The sequence below is a fragment of the Aulonocara sp. 'chitande type north' Nkhata Bay genome, linkage group LG3 (genome assembly GCF_057382095.1).
Source record: "Aulonocara sp. 'chitande type north' Nkhata Bay isolate Kocher_YH1m ecotype deep benthic linkage group LG3, A_spYH_male_GT1.1, whole genome shotgun sequence".
Lineage (NCBI taxonomy): Eukaryota > Metazoa > Chordata > Actinopteri > Cichliformes > Cichlidae > Aulonocara > Aulonocara sp. 'chitande type north' Nkhata Bay.
This window is the reverse complement of record NC_141346.1, coordinates 61,553,932-61,579,349: the sequence shown is the minus strand read 5'-3', so window position 1 is coordinate 61,579,349 and position 25,418 is coordinate 61,553,932. Positions and strand designations below refer to the sequence as shown.

General features: G+C 43.8%; 2 protein-coding genes across 2 annotated transcripts in view; both read left to right on the top strand.

Moving 5' to 3' along the window:
* Window positions 1-1,309: 1,309 nt before the first annotated feature.
* On the top strand, window positions 1,310-4,187 carry LOC147336456 (uncharacterized). The gene has a single exon (XM_086287046.1). The coding sequence runs from the start codon at window positions 1,417-1,419 to the stop codon at window positions 3,748-3,750; it is 2,334 nt and encodes a 777-aa protein (XP_086143172.1). The 5' UTR covers window positions 1,310-1,416; the 3' UTR covers window positions 3,751-4,187.
* Window positions 4,188-5,012: 825 nt separating this feature from the next.
* LOC147336449 (uncharacterized) overlaps window positions 5,013-25,418 on the top strand; it is a 137,123-nt gene continuing 116,717 nt past the window's right edge. The window contains exons 1-2 of the mRNA XM_086287025.1: window positions 5,013-6,140; window positions 6,172-7,516. Of these exons, the coding sequence (XP_086143151.1) occupies window positions 5,581-6,140; window positions 6,172-7,516 (1,905 nt within the window). The 5' untranslated portion in view covers window positions 5,013-5,580. The remainder of the gene's footprint in view (window positions 6,141-6,171; window positions 7,517-25,418) is intronic.

The following is a 25,418-nucleotide window of genomic DNA, read 5'->3' as shown; positions in this document are numbered from 1 at the left end:
ATGTCAGCTTGAAGCCATCATGTTTCAATTGTTTAATGAGAAACAGATTTTGAATGAAAGCGAGGAAACTTCGGTAGCACAAAAAAGTGCCTATTCTTTGTTCCCATATGGTTCAGTCATATTACCGTCATTTCCCCCTAAGCTGTTCCCAAAGACACCAGGTTAATACTTGAAAAGGCTGCAGCGATACACAAAAATATCATCAATATTCTGTTTACTTGGTGACAACGTCGCTTTTAGCCTTCAATCAGAAAGCCTGACGTTGGCTAGTTAAGCATCGGGCTAACGTTTAACGCTTTCACTTGAGGGAAGTAACTCGTATTACTGCTACTGCTGTGTAATCTTGGTTCAATTCACAGCATATTCTACAAGTTACCCTGCAATAACTAACTGTTAGAATAGCGCCACCGTATTGTATCGCACTGAGTGCACTTCAATCCTTTATCCCGCGAGTTTGCTAGCTAGCAAAATAATAATACCAATTTGAAACAAATAACATGTGTAACGTACACACTCGAGAAAATTATTTACTAGTACTTACGCAAACTCCCCCGTTGTGAAAACGTACAAATCCTTCTTGTATTTTTCGTTTTCCAGCAAACACTCATTAAAACGGCCTCCAGGCACATTAGCGCACTCACCCCCGACTGATCAGGGAGGGGGTGAGGGGTCACACACTGAAACAGACTAACGTGCAGAGGTACAGCCCAGGCAGAGAAATGTTGCTTTTAGACTTTGCGACTCGTTTTATTTCTCTATCTGTTAAGAAAACTATTCAATCAGATAGTTATTTGTGGTGAATGAAATACGGTTACAGTTTCAAGAAGTTTTAAGCACCAAATCCGAAATCCAAGCACTGCAATATTAAAATCCAATTCAATTTCTTGTTTGCTCCGAAATCTACGACATGACTATATACAGAAAAGCTTGACATGGTATGCAAAAAAAACCCCGAAGACAATACAAATACAAATACATGAACAAAAAATGTTTTAACTGTCAGTTATGTCATTTTAAAATTTTCCAAAACTAACATTTTCTTTGATTGACTGATATTAAATTGATTAGGGTCAAGTTTAGTGTGAACAATATTACACAAACAAGCAAGTGTGTGCGCATGCGCACATATGAGAATCCCTTCGATCGCTTCTCATATGTGCGCATGCGCACATATTAGAATCGCTTCGATCGCTTGTGACGCGGTAACTTTGCTTTGATCCTTTCTGACGTCATAACTTTGCTTTGATCCCAAAACCCATAAATAGGAGCGCTCACCTGTTACTTTATGCTTAACGGACGTTGACCTGCAGCAACTGAAACCCTTTCGAGAAGTTTTGAGAGCAATTTACGAGAGAAACCAAAACAAGTTCAGTTTTGTTTCTCACCAATCCACAGCGCAAACAGACACATTACACCATGTCAGCCAACCCATCCTTCGGCTCAGATGAGCTTGGAATATCTAAAGGGACCATTTTGGGAGATCACCACATGGTGGAGGCTTTCCTTGGAGAAGGAAGCTTTGGTGTTGTAACGAAATGTCGCGATAAAAACAACAAAACGGTTGCTATTAAAGTCAACAAGAGCGACCCTGAAATTCTGCTCCAGGCAAAACTGGAAATTTTCATCCTGGAGCAGCTACGACGCTTGGATCCAGACAGGTGCAACATTGTCGAATGGAACGGCTATTTCCTCGATGGAGAGCGCATTTGCTTGAATTTCGAACTCCTCGACCAAAGCCTGTCAGACTACATAGGGGACCGGAATAACCAAGGTCTCCCAATGAGAGAAATCAGGCCAATTTTGAATCAGCTCGCAAATGCTCTGTTCCACCTGGGTTCTGTGGGAATAGTGCATGCTGACCTCAAACCTGTCAACATCATGGTTGTGAACCGCAGTGAGTCTCAAGTCAGAGTCAAACTTATAGACTTTGGCATCGCATGTAACACCTCTGCAGTGATTCCTGGTGACTGTGTGGGGACAATTGGTTATTGTGCACCTGAGATTATGCTTGGCACTCCATATGATGAAGCAATTGACATGTGGTCTCTGGGGCTGGTAGCTGTGGAGCTTGCTACAGGGGTGCCTCTCTATCCTGGGGAAGACGATTATGACGTTTTGAAATTCATAATTGAAACCCAGGGTCAGCTACCAGATCATCTTCTAGAGTCTGGCTTGTACACTGACAGCTATTTCATCGAGGATAACCACAACGAACAGCGCTGGACATTTAAGACCCCAGAACAATTTCAATACGAGACAGATTATCGATCCAAGGAAACTCGATCGATAAAACTTAAGTGTCTCGATGACCTCGAACAACTGCTGAAGGTTAGGCGAGGACTGGAAAATGGCCAAACATTATTTGTAAGGCTAATCAAAGAAATGTTGGCCTTGGATGCAAATCAGCGCATAACACCCTCGGAGGTTCTGAAGCATCCCTTTTTCGACCCTGGCCTCTCAAGGAGAACCCCCTGCACGGACATGAATAGTACAGGGGGACAACTCCTTGTGCTCTCTCAGCAGCCTTCAAGCTGGAAAAGTCATGGATCGCAAAAATTCAGCTGCAGTTTCCAAAACTCAGTTGAATTTCCTCAAAAAAGAGACATCAACACCTCAGCCAACCCATCTGCCTCTGAAGATGATCTTCAAATAACGAAAGGGACCATTTTAGGAGATCACCACGTGGTAGAGGCCTTCCTTGGAGAAGGAGGCTTTGGTTTGGTAACCAGATGTCGCGATACAAAAAACAACAAAACGGTTGCTATTAAAGTCAACAAGAGCGACCCTGAAATTCTGCTCCAGGCAAAACTGGAAATTTTCATCCTGGAGCAGCTACGACGCTTGGATCCAGACAGGTGCAACATTGTCGAATGGAACGGCTATTTCCTCGATGGAGAGCGCATTTGCTTGAATTTCGAACTCCTCGACCAAAGCCTGTGGGACTACATTGGGGACCGGAATAACCAAGGTCTCCCAATGAGAGAACTCGGGCCAATTTTGCATCAGCTCGCAAATGCTCTGTTCCACCTGGGTTCTGTGGGAATAGTGCATGCTGACCTCAAACCTGGAAACATCATGGTTGTGAACCGCAGTGAGTCTCAAGTCAGAGTCAAATTTATAGACTTTGGCCTCGCATGTCCTGCTTCTGCAGTGATTCCTGGTGACCGTGTGGGGACAATTGGTTATTGTGCACCTGAGATTATGCTTGGCACTCCATATGATGAAGCAATTGACATGTGGTCTCTGGGGCTGGTAGCTGTGGAGCTTGCTACAGGGGTGCCTCTCTATCCTGGGGAAGACGATTATGACGTTTTGAAATTCATAATTGAAACCCAGGGTCAGCTACCAGATCATCTTCTAGAGTCTGGCTTGTACACTGACAGCTATTTCATCGAGGATAACCACAACGAACAGCGCTGGACATTTAAGACCCAAGAACAATTTCAATACGAGACAGATTATCGATCCAAGGAAACTCGATATATAAAACTTAAGCGTCTCGATGACCTCGAACAACTGCTGAAGGTTAGGCGAGGACCGGAAAATGGCCAAACATTATTTGTAAGGCTAATCAAAGAAATGTTGGCCTTGGATGCAAATCAGCGCATAACACCCTCGGAGGTTCTGAAGCATCCCTTTTTCGACCCTGGCCTCTCAAGGAGAACCCCCTGCACTGACATGAATAGTACAGGGGGACAAAACCTTGTGCTCTCTCAGCAGCAATCATCGTTTGGGTGGCCAGAATTCTAGGGGAGCTAGAAATCCTTGTGGAAAAAAAGCCCAAAACAATAACATCAACAAAAACAACCAATGAATATGGTCTTAAACTTGGGCACAATTTGGCTTGAAATCCATCAACTAATCTCTCAATATTCAAAGCGGAGCAGCAGAAAACTTACCATCACATCAGTCCTTCAATCAGACCTACAACAAACGTCTTCCTTCTCTCACCCCAACCGGTCGCAGCAGATGGCCGCCCCGACCTGAGCCTGGTTCTGCCGGAGGTTTCTTCCTGTAAAAAGGGAGTTTTTCCTTCCCACTGTCGCCAAAGTGCTTGCTCATAGGGGGTCATATGATTGTTGGGTTCTCTGTATGTACTATTGTAGGGTCTACCTTACAATAATACATACAGCCTTGAAGTGAGTGGTGATGTGATTTGCTGCTGAATGAATTGGGAACTAATTGGAAATCTGGATATTAATTAAATAAACCTGCTTTGAGCATCAATTAATTGTTGTTTGAAATTCTTTATAAATATATAAATATAGTGCCACTCTTCTACTGTTTAAATTGCAACTGTTTAAAACTGACTAATTTATTCATACACTTGAGCATAAACACACGCACAGTAAATGGCCTGTATTTGTACAGCGCTTTACTTAGTCCCCAAGGACCCCAAAGAGCTTTACACTACATTCAGTCATTCACACATTCACACACTGGTGATGGCAGCTACATTGTAGCCACAGCTGCCCTGGGGCGCACTGACAGAGGCGAGGCTGCCGGACACTGGCGCCACCGGGCCCTCTGACCACCACCAGTAGGCAACGGGTGAAGTGTCTTGCCCCGGGACACAACGACCGAGACTGTCGGAGGCGGGGCTCAATCTGGCAACCTTCCAATTACAGGATGAACTGTGAACTCTTGAGCCACGATTGCCCTATATACACATATACTTTACAGTACTAGTCAGTGCTTACATACTAGTTCTTTTCCCTACTTTTTCATGCTTACTGGTACAAATGCCTGTTACTAGAGTTAAATGCTATCAATGTATTCTCACAGTTATGGAACTGTACAAATGCATACAAAATAACGCTCACGTAAACATAACTGTGCACTAGTTTGCCCTTATTGCTGCAGTTTGTTTCAAATCACTTTGAATAAAGCTCAGCTTCTCTCAAGCTCTCTCTTACACACACACACACTGTCATGGCCTGGGTCTAGGGACCCAGGGCTCAGGCATTTTCAGTGTATGTTTATGTTTATGTTTATGTTTTCCGTGTGTTGTATTGGTTTGCTCTCCATCTCTCCATGTGTCTCTGTGTGAGCTTCCGGAGGTGTGGGTTCGCTGAGGAGACTGCGAACCCGGAAGTGGTCTACTCGAGAGACGGCCGCACCTGCCGCTCGTCGTCCTCTGCCAGCTGCAGCAGATTACGCTCGTCTAGGAACGGCATTTAGGACTGCAGCTGAGCTGAGGCCGACGCTGGATCCTTGAGTCAGAACTCGTCAGTACTGCCGTGAGCTTTTACGTAACCTCCGCGGAAACAGATCCCCTGCTAACCCTCTGCCTTTTGTGTTACCAGGAATCGGGAGCGGAGTACGCCTCTAAAGTCACGGTGTGGGAATTGGAGTTTTTTGGAGTCGCCACCTTTCACTTCTCACGGACATCTGCACTGTGTGGGATTCAGGGAGAATCACCACGGGACCACAGTGCTGGGATTTTGTATATAGTTGTGTGTTTTTCACCTCCTGTAAATAAATCCACTGTCCTTCACTTAGAGTCTCGCGTTTGGGCCCTGCTTTCACTGTCACTCCACGGTCTGCCATCGCAGCCCGTGACAGAAGGATCCAGCCACTATGGACCCAGCGGACTCACCGCGGAAGCGCAGCTCCCGTTTTGACGGGACCCGACTAGTGCTTGGAGGGCCTCCGTGCTGCCGTTCCTCGCTGGCAGCCTACCCTTCGGCCCACTCGTCTGCTTCCTCTCCGCGGACGCCTCGGTCTCGCAGAGAACGCCCTAGCCGGTCCCGGGAGGATTACTATGAGCCTGACAGCAATCAGCTTACGCCCGCTCAGGCATTCTATAAGATGCTAGGGATTATTCTCGTGCCACCCGACACACCCAGCGCTCCCACATCACTGCAGGAGCAGCCACATCAAAATCCGCCCTCGTCACATTCCGCCAGCTTCATGAACACTACAGCTCGTGTTTCTCCGGTTTGGGAAAATAGAAGTTTTCGTTTTAAGAGCGATTATTCTCCCATAGGTTCAGAAGACTGTGCGCCTGACGTTCTTTCAAATCCAGGAATCAAGACTGTTTCGTCTGGAACTCTTTATTCTGGGGCTATGTTTGTTCAGTCAGCTAATCAGCAGCCACCTTCAGTTCGGTTAGCTGATCAGCAGCCATCTTCAGTTCGGTTAGCCGATCAGCGGCCACCTTCAGCTAAGGTTTACAGCGCCACGTCTGGACCCAGCGGTCTCTGAGGAGAGGCTCAGGGGGGAGGTTATGGACAAGGTTTACCGCATGTGTGAGTTGTGGTGGGAGAAGCCCACGGAGGGGTTGCGTCGCGCCGTGGAGAGGCGGCTGCAGGGGATGCTGTTCGAATTCCCCTGGTTGGTGGACTCCCTTAATTCAGTTGTCCTGGACTTCCTGCTTTCCACCCTCCACCTCCACTCTCCTCCTCAGGCTGCTCACCGGCCCGGACAGCTGGTGGATTCACAGCCTGAGACGCCGGCCCCGACGTCTACATGGAAACGACGTTCGCGCCGCCGGCGTTCCTCACCGCAGCCGCCCTCCCGGACATCTCAAGAACCGGCTGTGGTGAGTAATAAGGACACTTTTTCATTTCTCACCCCATCTGCTTTTTTGTTTTCAGTGGATGGTGACGCCGCTGACGCTGCTGCAAGCCGGCCTACAGTACGACTAGCGTCGCCTCATTCAGCAGTCTCCATGCCGCTGGCGGCTTCACCATCTGTGGATGTAGCGCCGTCGTCATCTCATCCGCATGTAGTCACCCCTCTGCCATCTTCTTCACCGGCTCTGCCTTCACCTTCCCCGCCTGCGTACACCGCATCACCATCTTCGCCTCCGGATCATCCATCTGTGACTGGAGCGCAGCCGGAGGTGCCCGCACGGCCAGCTGAGGAGCTCAGCATGCCCGAGCAGGAGCTCAGCGAGCGGGAGGAGCCCGCGTCGCCAGCTGTGGAGCTCAGCGAGCCGGAGGAGCTCAGCGAGCCCGAGGAGCTCAGCGAGCCCGAGCAGGAGCAGCTCAGCGAGCCCGAGGAGCTCAGCGAGCCCGAGCAGGAGCAGCTCAGCGAGCCGGAGGAGCTCAGCATGCCCGAGCAGGAGCAGCTCAGCGAGCCGGAGGAGCTCAGCATGCCCGAGCAGAAGCAGCTCAGCGAGCCGGAGGAGCTCAGCGAGCCGGAGGAGCTCAGCGAACCACCAGCAGAGGAGCTCGGCGAGCGGAAGGAACAACCGGCGCTGCCAGCCGAGCTCAGCGAGCCGGAGGAGCTCAGCATGCCCGAGCAGGAGCAGCTCAGCGAGCCGGAGGAGCTCAGCATGCCCGAGCAGGAGCAGCTCAGCATGCCCGAGCAGGAGCAGCTCAGCATGCCCGAGCAGAAGCAGCTCAGCGAGCCGGAGGAGCTCAGCGAGCCGGAGGAGCTCAGCGAGCCACCAGCAGAGGAGCTCGGCGAGCGGAAGGAACAACTGGCGCTGCCAGCCGAGGAGGGGCTCTCGCTGCCAGCCGAGGAGGGGCTCTCGCTGCCAGCCGAGGAGGGACCCGCTCAGCCGGAGGTCAGCGAACCGGAGGGACCTCCACGTCTAGCGCGGTCTCCACGCCATCCACGTCCAGTGCGTCCACGTCAGCGACCGGCGCGTCATAGACCATGTGCCACGCCTCGCTGTTGCTCACTGGAGCAGCGACGTTGCCATAACATTTTATTATAAGGTTGAATGAATTCAGCAGTCATGTATTGTGACCTCCTTTCTATAGATCAAATGGGGAGGTGCGTTTCAGGATGGGGCCGGTTCTACAGTTGGAGAAGAGGTGGAACAAGTAAACAGTTTCCTGTCTAGGGCGGCCATCACAACGAAGTACATGTCTAAAGCAGGTGTGTGTCTGTGTGTGAGATTCCACTCAGTCTCCTGCTCATTCATTCTTATTTGTATACTAACTGAAATGCAGGGCGAACAGACATGCTGAGCCTCCTGGCTTTGGGCTGGAACAAAAGGAAAGTGGAACAACTGGGCCGCACTTTGAGCCAGAGATATCTAAAGGTCATTTTTTCAACACCCATTTTAATGTGTGTGGTAATGGGGGGGAAACACCAGTACTCTAAAAATGTCCATATGAATGACATTTATTAATGTATTCTTAGATCATAAGGATCTTTAGAGAACAAGTGGAGAGCCTGAATGCGAGCAGAAATGAGCTGGGTGTGGATGACGACACACTGCAGCAATGGGCTGAAGGTGAGTCTCAATATAATGCACTCGTGTATAACAACAGGACCCACCATGGCCTCATTAAAGAACTTAGAGTTAAGATCTTTCTGACAGTGTCAACAAACAATGAAAAATAAGCCTTGTAAAAGCAGAATTGATGGCAGAGTTGTTGCGTTTGATCAAATTGGATTGGACCTGGGTTGAAGTGATGTCGTACTAGTTGGTTTTATAAAGCTGAACACCAACATACTTGTTATCTCATGATAATGCAGCACATGAAGGCTCCAGATGTCTTATAATGAATATCATCAAGTCAGTGATTACAGAGTCCACTGTAGTTTGGTGACTGTTACTCATCCTGTGTTCTGATTAATATTCCTCTCACTTAGAAACGGATCAAACTGATGGCAGCCTTGGAGCGTTGCAGGCACGAGTAGAGGAGCTTGTCGTCATCATCAGAGTGCGAACACAAAGTCTTTACAGACAAAATGGTGTCACAGTTTCTTTGAAACGGACCGTTTGATGCTCAGTTTGTACAGCTTGTACAGCTACTTTGTAAACAGAATAAAATCAGATCCAGGTTTGTTTGAGCTGGATGTGATTTGTTCTAGCAAACGAATTGATGAGTGTAGATTAAAATGTAAATATATGCATTATGTGAAGGTGTTCCTTTTTATGATTATTTACAGATAGCAACAAGAGGCGACACAGAATTCGCAAGGTCATCTTAGATGAGAAGAAACGCTTGGCGGCTGCTGTTGACGACTACAACAAGGAAACAAGCAACAAAGCAAATCGTATCCAGTGATGCCCTCATGCAGAGCGACGTTTGGCCCTGGCAGAGCACAAGTGAACGTAAGCTCTTGATTTCTAAATATCCTTTTTAAACAAACTCCCAGTATCTGAGCAGCAGTTGAATGTTTTGTTCTTGAATCATAATATGCTGCTATGTTTTCCCATCTGATGTTGTTAAACTGCAGCTGCTGCTGACCTCCGGACAAAGAGAAAGGTCTTTGAGAAGGTGATGGCTGTGAGGCGCCTGAGAGAGGAGGAGATGATCCTTTGCAGGGAGATGCAGCATCACTGGACAGTGTTGCAAATGCGATCTGTGGTGTTGGGGACAATCTCCTCAGACTGTAAGCACATCTTTTATTTATTTATACATTTGGTGATGAATTGATTGAAAATAATAGCAGATGCTAAAGTCTTACTGGATCTTTTACCTATATTTGGGTTGCTAGCTAACACTGCCTTCTCCCTTAAAAAAAGTTTAATTACATGATCCTAACTCCTTGTGTTTATGAGGTGAGTTTTTTTGTCTGTTTGTTTGTTTTACTTATATTTAATAGTTTTGTTGTTTTTACAGCCTCCCTTGTTGGCATGTCGGAGGATGCACAGAAAGGACTCCATAGCCTGGTTTAAAAACAAAGTGAACTGAAAGCTGAAACGCTCAAAGTAAAGGACGTGTACAAGAGAATCCTCAGCCACCAACCACTCCTGGAAATGGACTCGGAGGAGGAGGAGGACGTTCCAGACGATGAGAGTGATTTGAGCACTTCTGATGAAGACTGATTGTGTCATCATTGATGTTATGTTTGCTAGAATAAAAAGTTAAACACATCTGTTTAATGTGATTTTTATAATGTCTGTTTCAGAAATTGCTTATCAACAGACATTTTACATGTTGAGAAGAAAAATGTAATTCCCTTGGTGCAGTTGTTTACCCTGAATCATTCTTTCCCATCTAATTTAATGACTCGTGCACATGTTCAGATACAATAACATAATTGAATTCATGGGATGCTTTCTGGGCTGCTCAAATTACCACAAAATGTAAAAGCACCAGGCAGCACACTCACAAGGACATGTTTTGTTCAGTGTTTTGTTGAAGAAATCAACAAGTACAACTGAGATGTTTGCTGTAGTGGTGTGTTTGTTAAGAAGCATGCCAGCACACTGGTGAACTGACAGTCCCAGAATGCACCCGAGCCAGTGACTCGCCCCAGAACAAATGACATTAATTATCTAGAAAGACAACCGTGATCAAAGACTAAGTAAAAGAGTAGGAAACAAAAGATAAGGAAAGGTACTGTGGGGTAGGAAAGAAAGGCCAGAGCTGTGCAAAATGACCTCCAGCAGGCCACAAATATGCACGTCTGCTCAAACGGTCAGATACTGACTCCATGAGGGTGGTATGAGGGCTCGACGTCCACAGGTGGGGGTTGTGCTTACAGCCCAACACCGTGCAGGATGTTTGGCATTTGCCAGAGAACACCAAGCTTGGCAACTTTGCCACTGGCGCCCTGTGCTCTTCACAGATGAAAGCAAGTTCACACTAAGTACTTGTGACAGAGTCTGGAGACATATTGGAGAACCTTCTGCTGCCTGAAACATCCACCAGCATGATGGTTGGGCAGTGGGTGACTAATGGTGTGGGTGGCATTTCTTTGGGGGACCGCACAGCCCCCCGTGTGCTCGGCAGAGGTAGCCTGACTGCCATTAGGTGCTGAAATTAGATCCTCAGACCCCTTGTGAGACTAAATGCTGGTGCGGGTGGCCCCGGGTTCCTCCTAATGCAAGACAGCGCTAGACCTCATGTGGCTGGAGCGTGTCAGCAGTTCCTGCAAGACGAAGGCATTGATGCTGTGGACTGGCCCGCCCATTCCCCAGACCTGAATCCATTTGAGGACATCTGGGACATCACGTCTCACTCCATCCACCAACTGCACCACAGACTGTCCAGGAGTTGGCAGATGCTTTAGTCCTGGAGTCTGGGAGGAGATCCATCAGGAGACCATCTGCCACTTCATCAGGAGCATGCCCAGGTGTTGTAGTGAGGTCATACAGGCATGTGGAGGCCACACAGACTACAGAGCCTCATTTTGACGTGTTTGAAGGACATTACATCAAACCAGATGAATGATTCTGTATTGCACTGATCAAGGAACCAACCCAATAGGAGCTAAAGGCATCCTCTTCACATTACTTAACATAGTGAGTTTATACTATGTTTAATGTGCATTTTCTTCATCAGTCTAGAACATAACATGTTAGCGCTCCCTGGTTCTTTTTGGAGACAGATCCTGAGACAGCAGGCAGCTTTGGAGAACTCATGCCAGCTGTGGTCATTAAGGAATCCTTTGATTTAATATTGATTTCATGACAACTATCCTCAGGCACATATTCCTGGATATATACAATGACACGAGTAGACACTAACCCCCAGCAGTCTGGTGCTATGACAGCATAACTAAGGGCTGACCTGAACCAGCCCCAACTATAAGCTCTATAAAGAAGTGAAGTCTTATGCCAACTCTTAAAAGTCTTGACCATGTCCACCTCCAAAACTCATAATGGACTTTGGAGGTGGACAGCTATCAAGCTCCTCACAGAGGAGCAGCTTGACAGCTAACAGCTCCCAATTTAGTTTAGTCCAAATACATGAATTCAAATTGAGGTGATAACTATTTATCAACAGTATGAATGTCTGTTCCCGTCCAACAAAGTTGTTACTACATACCATGTTGAGCAGGGCTTCCACTTGACTTTAACTTCTTTGTCCTGAAAAACATGATATAAACAAACAATTAATTCAGAAAGACATGCAGGTTGCATACAAAAAGGAGCCTACAAACATTTGTGTACTGTTGAATGGCTCAATATATTATACAGTTAGTTTACAAAAACATAAGAACCACTACAATGCTTGTACTGCCAGCATCGAGTGCATGTCAGCAAAGCAACACTGCTTACATTGTGGCTCACAAGCTCCACTCCTTTTCACCAAAACCAACATTTTATCTACATTCTGTTTTTTACACTTTAAATCCCAGTTAGGTTAAATATTACCAGTAGCTTTTCAGATAAAACAGTAATAAAGTCCTAATGGTTTCATAAATCTTCATATTTTTTTTCATATAAGCATCGGGGACAAGGCTGTCTTGCAACTGTTGAGGTCACTAGTGTGCGCCCTATTTCTTCCAGGATCACTCTTCATTTGTAGGTTTTAGTGGACTCCTACTACTGTGAAGTGGTTTTCATGGGACAGGGGCTTGTATTCCAAGATCTGGGAGATTGTAGAAATGAGCTGTGATGCCCTTCTTGCCATCTTTCCAGAAATATCAGTGATCTGGAAGCTGTTAGGCTGACTTACAGCAGCAGCACTTTCTGCACCTGCAGAAACTCCAGGACACATTTACTAACAGTGTTTGTTGCTGTGTGTGCTGCAGCTGCAGCTTTGAATTTTTTTTGAGAGCTAATATTTTGGCTTTGGTGTCTTGTTATGAAATGTACAAGAGTAAGAGTGTTAGCATGTGTGTCAAAGCTACGTTTGACTGTGAAACTCAAAGCTCAATAACCTGTATCAACAACAATTCACTGCAGCCTGTGTAATATTTGATGCATCATAATTTATTCCAGTCTATCTTGCAAATACATGTTTGCGTTGCAATGTCATGCACAACACACACAACTATTAGAGCCTTAAGATCAAACCTGCGTCATTCTTTTGGTCCACTGCAGTGTAGCAGTCAAACAAGGAGAAGTGAAGTGGCCCCAAATGGCCAGGATAGAGATCAGAGGGTTAATGCGTAAAATGCATAAAAATATTATTGATTACAGGATAATACATTAATGTTAATATCAACAATAAGCTTTTTACTCTGAAGTTACAAGTATAAACAATGCTGTTGCATTTACACTTAAATTTTTTTACTATAAGTATGGAAACAAGTGAACAGCATTTTATAATAAGTTTAACTGGAATTCTGTACACTGAAAAACAAACAACAGATAAAAAAATACAAACAAACAGCCAGTGCCTTCATCTGTCCATTAAATGTCAAACATCGCTTTGACCTGTAGTCTCTGCTCGTCAGCACATGCTTTTAAAAAGAGCTCCATGTCCTCTGCAAACTGAAAAACAAAGAGGAAGAAGTCCCTCTACACAAAAACACTGTGGATGACAGGCCAGGCAAACATCTATTGACCTGTTTGAATGCCTCCTCATCATGTGAGCCTTGAAGTTTTTTTGTAAGAAGACTAAGACCACAGTGAGGACGTTTCATTTTCATGGACTTTCCACAAGCCCCAGTTTCATTTAGCACAGAGGGTGGAGCACATGAATGTTCTACCCAAGATTCAGGAAATGGTTTAGATGCTGGAGACGAGACATGGAGAGGGAGACGAGGCTCCACGGAGAGTTCAGTGGGGAGCAGTCCTGAATGCTGACATGACAATAATTGCCTTGCCATATCCCCACGCTGTATGACTGTCATGTTACAGAAGGGCAGTGAAAGTGCACCGGCACATCATTTTGTCTGTAAGAGAGAAAAAAAGAAAAAACATGTAATTTAAATGTAGTTGTATAGAATGCAGTCAGTTTATCTAACAATCAGATTGTACATATTAACAAAAATATCCAAGCCGTCCTCAATAATGAAAGCAAAATGGTGTGGATCACAAGAGCTGTCAGGAAATGTGGTGAACAGGAAAAATATTTAATGAAAACGCTTTTTTCTCTCGCTGATGAATGAACTGAACTGTACAATGTGAAAAATAACTTTTAAGTCAACAAAGACCTGCAGAGGTGCTGAAAAGAAGTGCATATTTATGACTTTAACTATGAGGTATATTTAATACCAACATACCTTTGAAAGGCAAAGCACTTTGAATGTGTCCATTTATATGCTGCTCAATCTTTGCCCTGACAGCAGGGCTGAGAGTGGGGCACAGAGGGCAGTGAAACAGCCAACACGTGGTGCATTCCTGCAATTCTGGCCTGGAGGCAGAACTCCAATTTGATATTTGCATCTAAAACAGAGAGAAAAACAGATAAACACCATATACACATTTAAGTTCAGGTTTTAGCAGAAATAACACGTTACAGTTAGCATGTAAGAGATTTGGGAGAAAATTCTTTACAAAAACATAATTTACAAGAAACTTTTATTTGTGACATACGTATCTATTGACATATAAAAGACAATTGAACAAAGGCTAACTAACATCTTGGCAATAAAACAGAATAAATAGAGAATATTAGTATTTATACATATATAAAACTCTCTGTGACGACCTTTACAATGTTTTTGCAGGTGGAATGAGAGATATGAATAAAGTGCAATATGCAGTAAATGGAACAATGTGCATTGATGTTACAGATCGTGAAAAGTAGTGAAGTGAATTTGTTCATAACAAGCAAAAATCAAATACGTTTGAAACTGACCACTAAATGCTAACCAGAGGTGTCAAAAGTGCACATTCTTACTAAAGTTTAGATGCCTCGGGGCTCTGACCGTTGTTGTAGCGCTAACAAAGTGCCAACGTAATCAGTGTAAGCAAACTAGATGATTCCTACAATTATATAATTATTAACGGCAAATTTAGACATGAAAGACTCTGTAACAACCTTTACGATCCACTTGCAAGGTTTCCACAGTCGATGGCTGTATCCCAATTCAGGGTCTGCAGCCTTAAAGTTCGCAGCCTCAACGGTCCATGAACTCTGAACATCTGAACTCTGAAGCATGAACTCTGTGTCAAAGATTCAAGCTGCAGTTATTTATATTTCCTATCACCTTAAATCTTCACTCAAAGACACTCAAGTATCTGTGACAGTGTGTATATAGATGTATCATATATAAGAGAGAAATATTGTTATTTTAATATGTTGGCATTACTAAATGTGGCTCAATGCTTACATATATGTGTAAAAAGCAAATGTACGAGCTGTGATAACTGTGTCTGATAGAATGAAGAGTAGACTGATAAATGAAATATTCCTTTATTGGGTGAGAAAATCAGACCATGTCATAACTGCTTTAAGTCATACAGAATAGACATCAGAGCCTTAAACAGGCTGACTTCTGCTAAATGGGTCAAACTGGGCAGAAAGTCTACAAACACATAACATCCTTATAGAATATGATGTAACACTATAGATCAACTTAGCTCAGAATATATAAAGCAAATAAACAATTACAGCAATATGATGCAACAAACACAGCAGTGCTACTGATCCAAAATACTCAAAGCTTCATAGAACTGAAACCAACATTTATTTTTAGCTCCATTCTGCTGCTGATACAGACTTTAGGTTTCTGAACATTAAACTTGTTGCTGCCTTTCATAGTGTGTAACTTGAAGGCCCTGAGTACTTTCTCCCACACTGAAAACACTGGAATGACAACATTATTTGAACATTACCTAATAAGACTGATTCAGGACAGACAGTTATGTTAAACTTTCCTAGCAGTCCTTCACAAACAGGGAACAGTCTGTCTATTCTCTCCATCTGTCAGCTGCTGCTGGCTCTTCCTCTTCCTCTTCCTCACACACTGCTGAGTTTGTCCTGGTGGATCATCAGGGCTGCAAAGCCTCACAGATGATGTGCAGCAGTGGGTCCCTCAGTCTGTCCTCACTCTGGACACTTGCAGTCGTCACACATGGAAATCAAATGTGTGATAAGCTGCAGGATTCAAACACAAGTGTAACTTATAAACACATGTTCATACTTTTATTCCACAATCAGAGAGAAAGAAACAGAGAGAGAGTGCAGGACCATAGCTGGACTCGCCATCGGGCATACCGGGCATTTGCCCGGTGGGCCGCTGGCGATTTTTTGCTTTTATGGGCCGATCGATTTTTTTTTCTTTTGGAAGGGTATAAATAATGAAAGGTGTTGGATTGGCCAATTGGTCATGATCGACTCTGGGCTGGACCAATTACAGCCGAGGAGGTCGGATGCACCCTCCCCCTTGTTTAGCAATCTTATAAATGAACTAAAGAAAATGGAGAACAAAAAAAGGAAAGAAGGTGCAGAAAAAATTAGGGCCAAAAAGAAACAAGCCCTTCAGGCAGACGCTGCCAAATGTGTAAAAATAACTGAATTGTTTGGCGGTAGCTGTGGCATAGCTTCCACAGATTTAGCAACATCAGCAAGTGGTGGAGGCCAGCAGGTGGATAAGGGAAAGGGGAGGCAAGAGGAGGAGAGACCCGAGGCGGCCGCCGGTCATAGTGGCAGAGGAACTGAATTTCAGGTAAGAAGTTATGACCTGCTGTCTATCTGTGTCAGATATAAACCAAGTTTAGTTGTAGTTTGTTTTCGTTGTGCTGACTTTTTACAGTCGCTTAGAATAACTGGTACTAGCTAGCATGACGGAGTTTATATACTGCTGGGCGGGTGCTATGAAGTTACTGATAGTAAATTTTATTTTATGCTTAAGGTTAGTTTCTCAAACTCCTCAAAATCTTAACAAATTGTGCCAATCCTTACATGTTGCACCAGGCTGATTTATCATCAAAAGTGGAGAAGTCTGTGACAGAGGAGACAGAAGAGCAGCAGAGAGAGATGGAGCAAGAGAGAGAAATAAAAGAGCAGGAGATGGAGATGGAGAGATGACTTTATGTCATCCATGAGGGATGCATTTGACATATGTTTCACATATTATAGCCCAACAAGTTACTTATAGCAATTTAAATACGAGCAATCACTTTTTGGCAGACAATCACTTTTTGGCACAACACCGGCTATTTTTTGTGTTTCTTTTTATCGCTCTGTAGCTGAGTTCAATTGAAAGCCTGCATGCGCTAGTACCTCTTGCCACAAGTTCCCAGAATCCTTTGCGGTTTTTACCCCTGAATGACGTCACATTTTTGGTGGGCTGGTCTCTAGTCAAAATGCCCGGGCCGATTTTTTGTCCCAGTTCAGCCCTGTGCAGGACAGACAGACAGGTGACAGTCTCAGGTGTACACACTGCTACACAACAGCACCAGAGAAGGAGGATTTAGTGTTTGTGTTATTACGAGTGCTAAACAAGAAGAGTTCCAGATGGTGCAGTGGACACATGTGTGACTGCTGTGATTAAAGCATCTTTCTTTCAGCTTAACGAGTGAACCGTCAGCTCGTTCAAACACACGTTAAAGTCCGTTTGGCTCGACACCACCGAACAGAGGCAGCAATATAACATAGCTAACATTAACAGTGCAGTGAATCCTGCTTGTGCCGTGATATTCAGGACTGCAAACCGAGCAGCATCACTGACTTTCAGCTTGTTGTGTTTGTGGATAAATGACTGACTTTAATTATCCACAAAATCATCACATTCTCTGTAAGATTAAGGTCGACTATTGAACAGCGTATATTTTAAAGTAAAGGCTTTAAAACCAAGTAAACGCTGAAAGTACAAACATCACTAATGTCACATAACTTTGCCAACATGTGGCCAACAGGAATGTTTTAATGTTCTTCATTATTAAACATTTGCACATAAATAAGTGACATAATATTCAGTACTTACTTCTGAAAGTTTACTCTTCAGCCGCCCCTCTTCCGCCGTTTTCTTTCGGCAAAATTATCCACACCCACCGCCGCGCCGTTCTCTCAGAACTGAAGAAACTTCTTGGATAAAACGTCTTCAAGAAATTTAAAGCAGTTCAGACGCTTTTCTTTCCCAGCTCCTCAGACTGTCCACCCTGTTAGCTTCGTTAAGCAGCCATGAAGAGTAGAAGGCCAAGTATGAGTTTCAAACAATAAACACATTTATTTTTAAACCCTGCAAATAAACAACATTAACATCAAAAGTTTTACATTTCCTAAATGTATCCCACAATCTGAATATAACACCCACTTCCCCACGTTTGATCCGCTGTGTTAAATATGATTAAGAACAGAATTCAATCATTTGCAAATCCTATAAACCAGTATTTTAAACAAAGTGAGAAAATGAAACATTTAAAGAAAAATATTAGCCCATTTTGAATTTGATGGCAGCATCCTCTCTCCAAAAACTAAAGGCTTTACGATGTTTAGTGCTGGACCATGTTGGTTAATGTGTAAACTCAACAGTTTCCATTTTGATTAACCTGACCAACATCTAACATAGAACACCTTTGAAGTGGACCTCGCAGCCTGTGGATAACTTCAAACACGTCGAGGTCTTCAGAGGCTGAACTTTGACCCAGCATCACAAGGAGCGCCATAAACACTTGTTACGGTTATTAGAAGGAAGCCAGCCTTTAGACATCCCCACAACGACATCGTGACCAAGGGTCTGTTGCATGATTTTTAACATGGCTACAATGTGTCGTCTGCTGAGTCATCGTTTAATACAACAACGTACTGAAAGAGAGCATTCAGCATTGACTGAGCTGGACTAACCTTCCCTTTCAAAAGTGAAAACTGCAACATAAAACTGGAATACAACCAACTTCTAATGAAATGTAACATTTTATAACATAAAGAGCTACCAAACAGCCATCATAATTCGTCATACAATGAGAACAGGACAAATCAACAATTGACAAGGACTAATTAATATTTAAATCTGTAACATAATGTATTGTTTGGAGTTTAGTCTGTTACTGTTTGTTTTTTTACCATTTCTTCTTGGAGCAACTGTAACGCACATAATTTCTGACTCACTCTGATTCTGATAGTTTCAGGATGACCTGACATTATCCAATCACACATCTGCTTACCTGCATCTTTTGCTCGTTTCTCCTCCTCTTCTTTTCTATTTTTTCTAAGTTGAGCACCATGATGGCTTTGAACTTTTCTTGTCCATCTTCCATTGGTTTTAATTTTGCACTCCAGTATGAACACAAATCCCCCAACACAAGGATCACCACAACATGATCTAATAGACCTACACCTTAGTTCACAGATTCACTTCATCTAGGGTGCATTTCTGAGATTTCACACAACCCAGGATTCAAATCATGAATACATAATGGACTTGGATTTACAACATTATAAATGAAATGTGCTCTTTTTGGAAGCAGCAGGGGCCCCCTCCCCTCAAACTGTAAATTTAAATTGTTATTGATCCTTTACCCCTGGTCCTAAAGTGTATATTTATTTTCTTACTCTTCTTATTGTTTGTTTACTTGCACTGCTGTAACTGGAGCCTCGTCATCTCATATCTCTGTATACTGGACTGTCTGTAGCGGAGATGACAATAAAGTTTACTTTGACTTTGGCAGCGAGCAGGCGCACCGAGGGCTCTCGCGCTCACTTTCGTGTATAGAATTTCGAAAAAACATTGGTGCAAATTATAAGTCTGTATCATGATGCCTGGTGTTTTTGTGTTTGTTGGTTTGTTTTTATTTTTCTTTATTTTGTGAGTTGGTTATTAGATGCTGCTCCAGCCGGTCAGACTCATCTGGCTAACCTAACAGCAGTCCTGGCCAGGCTAGAAAAATATGGATTGAGAGCAAACAAAAACAAATGTGAGTTCTTCAAGGATGCCATTGAGTATTGTGGACACAAGATCGACAGACATGGGCTCCACAAAACCGAGGACAAAGTTGAAGCAGTCCTGAAGGCACCAGACACTAAAAATGTGAGTCAGCTACGTTCATTCTTGGGCTTAATTAATTATTACCACAAGTTTCTACCAAACCTTTCAACAGTCCTGCACCCGCTGAACTCTCTGCTGCAACAAAATGTCAAATGGAAATGGACAAACTATGAAGAGGCATTTAATTTAGTTAAGTTAAGCAGCTCATTACATCAGAGGAGGTTCTGACACACTTTGACCCCAAGCTACCACTTCGCCTCGCCTGTGATGCCTCACCATATGGCATTGGTGCCGTGCTATCTCACAAAATGCCTGATCGATCCGAACGACTGCTTGCCTTTGCCTCAAGGTCCCTAAATGCAGCCGAGCACAACTATACGCAGATAGACAGAGAAACACTCAGTCTAGTGTGGGGAGTGAAGAAGTTTAATCAGTATTTATATGGATGACACTTCACCCTGATCACAGACCACCGACCGCTGGTGTCCATCTTTAACCCTCAGAAAGGCATTCCAACCATGGCTTGCGTACGCTTGCTTGGGCTTTGTTCCTGGGTGCACACACCTACACCATTGAGTTCAAAGGGACAAAGCTACATGGAAATGCAGATGGACTTTCACGTCTTCCACACATGCAACCCACCGAAGAAATGACTGATCCAGCTACTGTGTTTCATGTTACACAAATGGAACCCCTACCTGTCACAAGTGCTCAGGTGAAAAGAGAAACGAGCCAAAACACAATCTTGTCAAATGATCTTACTGTGAATGGTTGGCCGTCCTGTAGTGACACTCAGTTCTCTGCGTACTCCACCCACAAAGACCAACTATCCGTTTGCCAAGGATGTGTCATGTGGGGAACTCGTGTCATCTGCCACCCAAACTACATACAAAGGTACTGGACTCACTGCACGATGGACATTTGGGTGTTAAGATGAAAGGTCTTGCTAGAAGCTATGTTTGGTGGCCAGGGACTGATTGTGAAATGGAGAATATGGCTAAATCCTGCATTGTTTGTGGTCATCCGCTCCATGGCAACGCATTCATATAGACTAGGCTGGCCCATTTATGGACTAAATGTTCCAGGTTGTGGTTGATGCCCACTCAAAGTGGCCAGAAATCTTCCCCGTAAAGCAAGCAACAGCTGCCAGCACGATCAATAGTCTTTGGTCACCGTTTGCACGCACAGGTCTGCCACAACAGCTCGTAAGTGACAATGGTCATCAGTTTACTGGAGAGGAGTTCCAGTGTTTCCTTGGGAGTAACGGCATACGACATATCACTTCAGCTCACCATCATCCTGCAACAAAGCTGAACCAGCCAGTCGCACAGAGGGGAAACCGCTACAACAGAAAATTGACATTTTTTTTACTGTCTTACCACTCATGCAACAACTGGACACACACCTGCAATGCTCTTCATGGGATGAGATCTGAGATCACGTCTAGATTTGCTGAAACCAGACATTCGCAAGGATGTCCAAGATAAACAGTCTTCCATGGTGGAAGCAACAAGAAACAAAACCAGGTTCTTCAATGTTGGACAAAGAGTTCTCGCCAGAGACTACAGAGACCCAAGTCAGAAATGGCATTCTGGCACGATTCGTTCACGGACCGGACCGCTGATATACACCATAAATGTTGGAGCCAACTTAGTCTGGCGTAGACATGTTGATCAGATTCTAGATGCAGAATGTCACGTGGTTCCAGAGCAACCCGAGAGGACACATCTACACCTCAAGATTCAGAAGAGTTTGCCCTCGCTTCACCACCTGAGGTTCAGGGTTTACGTGAAACCACCAATGTTCAAACACCTGAACTTTCCACACAGAGCACTATGGACTCTGACCAAACAGGCAGACGTTACCCTGAGAGAAATCCCAGAGCACCTCAGAGACTGAACTTATAGGTTTCCAGTTCATTTTGTAAGGAAAGCAGTTAAAATGTTTAAGAGGAAACAACCTACCTCTATGTTGTAAATCACTGAGTAGGTGTCATATTTCAGTTTAAGTACAATCTTATGCTTATGCATAAGCTTATGCTAGACGAGTCCAGAAGTACAGAAACCTTGTGTACAGCGTTGGAGATGAAGTTCTTCTCTTGAACATGAAACGTGGAAGGAAGGGAGGAAGACTTGATCCAGATTTTTCAGGACCCTACACCATTCAAGACATCGCTGGCAAATGTGTGAGATTAAAAAAACACGGAAGGAGCAACTTTAAGAAATCACTACAGCATTGACCATATCAAGCCATACAGAAGAAGCCACCATGTAAATATCAGTGACAATTAAAAATACCCAACTCGCAGTCAGACGGTGAACAGCAGCACAGACCTGAAGATGCCTCCCTGCCATCCTACTGCTAACCCTCAGTGCCAGCAAAGTCCAGAGGATTCATTATGCACCCAAAACGGCTGACACAAGGAGTTTAATTGTGTTCCAGGACCAGAAACGCGTGAACAAGAACTTCCCTCCCGGAAACAAAGCTTAGAAAATGAAGGTGACATAGTGAACAACTCTTTTTGACCAGTTGGTCATTTGTTGCCAGTTTGGCGTTGCAACTTAATTGACTGTTGCATGACTTTGTTTGCATTTTGAAGTCTTCAACTCATATTGGATATAAAGAAACATGCAACGTGCACTGAGCTTGTGGAAGTCTGGAAATGGATCTGCCTGTCAGTAATTTTCTCTTTTGCCCACCCGCTGTACCTTTCCTATTTCTCTGCGTGTAAATGCATGCCTATTGTATTGACTTTTTCCTGCTGTGGCCCGTCGGCCTTTACCAAGCGTATCCACTAGAAATCTCATGCATGCCTGAGCTAACTTATCATATTTTTCTTTTAGTAAAGAGGCTATGGCGTGCAAAGGATACTGGGCGCTTGGAGGCAGCTGTTGGACCATACAAGTTATTTTTCGAACACTGCAGGGGTCACGGTGGCTTTCTGATGAGGTAAGAGAACTTATCATTATTGAGTCTGATTTCGAGGTTCTGCTCCTTCTGAAGCATTTGCAGTGCAGAGACCATTAATAGTTTAAAATGTGCGAGTAGGTCGGGGGGTTTGTATTGCAAAACTCTGATAAGGTTTCACCCATTCACTTCAATAGGAAAAAATGTTATCAACCACAACACAGATGTTGTGACATCTGTGACATCATAATACCCAGTTTCAGTATATGCAGAAAGAACCTTTATCAGCAATTCGATTCCTTTAGATGTTTTTGTGTACAGCACTCAAGCAGTTACTTCAAAAATTGTTGCTGTTGTTGTATAAACTCAGATTTTTCAAAACAGGTCATTGATGCATATCTGCACCGTGTTATTGAGAGACGAAAGGTAAGTAAGAAATGTCATTTACCTACTAATTTTGAAATAAAAAAAACCCTATTTACTGTTCTATAACATTTTTCTATACTTGTGCAGAATGCTGCACACCTGCTCTGTTCAGTAGTTGCAAGCTCGTTGTTTTCTGGGCAGTTCAGATGCCTCAACTGGTATGTTGAAAGCTCAGAAGTGGTCCAAACAGTTGACTCCTTTCTGTTGCTGAGGAAAGAGTTCGGTTCCTTTAAAGAAGACTATATTTGAAAACACCCTGAGACGCATGGTACCTAAGTCAATCCAAATTACTCTGCACTTCCAATCCCACAGATGAAGTTCCCAGTTGAAGACGTGGCTGTGCCCTGTGAACTTTGGTACACACTGGATTCTTGTGGTATGTGTTCATTTTGTTATTAATTTGCATAATTTGTTGTGAAGCAGTTTCTTGCACAAAGTGTTATTTTTAAATAAGTTTTCAGTGGCACAAACAATTGTAATTTTTAATTTAACTTTTTCTTTAGATTGTCAACATTTCTGCACAGAAAATACTGCTCATAGACCCCATGGGAATGAAGGTGTTTATGACAGGAAAATTCTGCGCAACTGGAGGTATGTATGATACTGAGGTGTTATTCTTAGATTAAAAAAAAAATAAAAATCTTGTTTCATTACAAACACTTTTTTCAACTAGGAATTTTCTGAGGATGAGAGGGCATGAAGACACCATGGAGTGGCAGTTACAGACTATGCAACACAACAAGCGACAGGATTCCAGCAGTTGTGGAGTTTTACTGTTAAAGGTAACCCTTATTCAAATGATTCAGTTTCTTGTTAGCTAGAATTAAGACTTTAAGTGAATTTAAGTGAAGTGAAAGTTATTTCGGTCAACAACAACAAAGATGATCATTTTACATAGAAGTACTTAATCATACAGTAACTGAAAACGGAATAGGCTGAAGCCTTGTGGCTTATAATTATCCTATCCTTTACCTAATTAAGACTTTACATTCTAATTATGATCAATCTCACAGTTTGCAGAACACTACCTTGATTTTGGAGAGGTCAGTGAGGTGTCAAACACTACAGAGCCAGTTGTGCTGGAGCGAATGCAGATAGCTTGCACCCTACTTGAAAATCGAGGTAAGTCCAGTAAAGTCCTTATCACGTTAGTGCGTACTTCCAATTTAAATAGTGCTTTTCAAACAGCACAGTACAAATAGTGCTCTTCAAACACTTTCAGATAAGACCCTTCTCAAAGTCTAATTTAGACTAATTTTCCAGGAAGTATATTTGGAAAAAATGTACTATTATTTTTTAATTATTCAATAAATAATGTTTGATTAAAACCTAACTATGATTGTGTTTCAGGGAACGCTGAGGACTACTGCATTGTTTGCTCCATGTTAGATGCTAACGCTGACCGCAGCATGATTGAAATGGTAAAACAAAAGAAAAGAAACACATAAGTCTTAGTATCATTACTTGCCAATCATAATTAAAATGTTGAGTAATAGTATTCACCAAACAGAATATGAGCCATTTATTTTTCCTTTCCAGGTGCAGTGTGAATCTTGCCAAAGATGGGCACATTTTGAATGTGAAAAATATAAAGAGAGCAACCAAGAATATAAATGCCAAAAATGTAGCCAGAGTCAGACAGAGACTGTGCAGAGACTGTAGAAGGACAGAGCAGCAGCAGAGCAGTCCAGATACACTGATGATCCTCTGTCAGATCCAGAGGGACACACAGGGATGATGCTGGACTCTACATTGTGTCTGACAGTGGAGCTGTTCTCAGAGCAGTTCACTCTGCAGCACTGACAGTCATCTGCACTTCTTCTCATTCCTCTGTCAGTCACTGCTGGATGAAGCTCTCCTCTCCACCTCCCAGTAACATGGCCCAGTCAGAGCGTCTCTACACACAAGCTGCTGCTGCTTCAACCTCTCTGGATCATCAGGACACAGCTCCTCCTCTCTCAGCACACACACCGTCCTGTTTACCATCATCAGCTCCACCTGCAGAGAGAAGAAGGAAGAGCAGAGGAGATAAACGCGTGTTTCCAGAGACTCTTCATCAGCTGTCAGTCAGTGATGCAGCACATCCAGTATAAAGAGCAGCAGGGACTTCAGTGCTGGGACTGTACTAGGACTCATTGTTGCTTCACTTTTTCTAATCTTTGGATTTTTATTGAAGTTGATGAAAATGTTTTCCCTCCTAGTTTGAGTTTGGACTTTCATTCATTAGAAGAACCTTGGTGTGTCCACTCTGAGCTCTGTAGGAACCCCAACAACAAGCCCAACAATCCAGATGGACGGTTCCAGCTGTTAACTGGAGGAATTCCATCCAAACATCTGCTCTCACTAAATTCTTCCTCACCTACAGACTGTGTTCTTCACTGCTTTAAACTTGGAAATGAATGCAGTCATTGGTCTGCGTGCTGCTTTGTTCAGAGAGCTGATTGGCTGTTGACAGTGTTTGATCAGAGCGTGTCAGCCGTTACTATGGTGACCATAAAGGTCAGAAACAGGAAGTGTTTGTGTCCAATCCTGAAGCCTGTCACCATTCTCCTCTCACAGCTTCACTGAGAAGCTGCAGCTTTACAGGAAACACTGGCTCTTTGTTTCATACTGACTGT

Coding starts and splice junctions, on each gene's coding strand:
- LOC147336456 (XM_086287046.1), top strand. CDS start 1,417: ATGTCAGCCAACCCATCCTTCGGCTCAGATGAGCTTGGAATATCTAAA.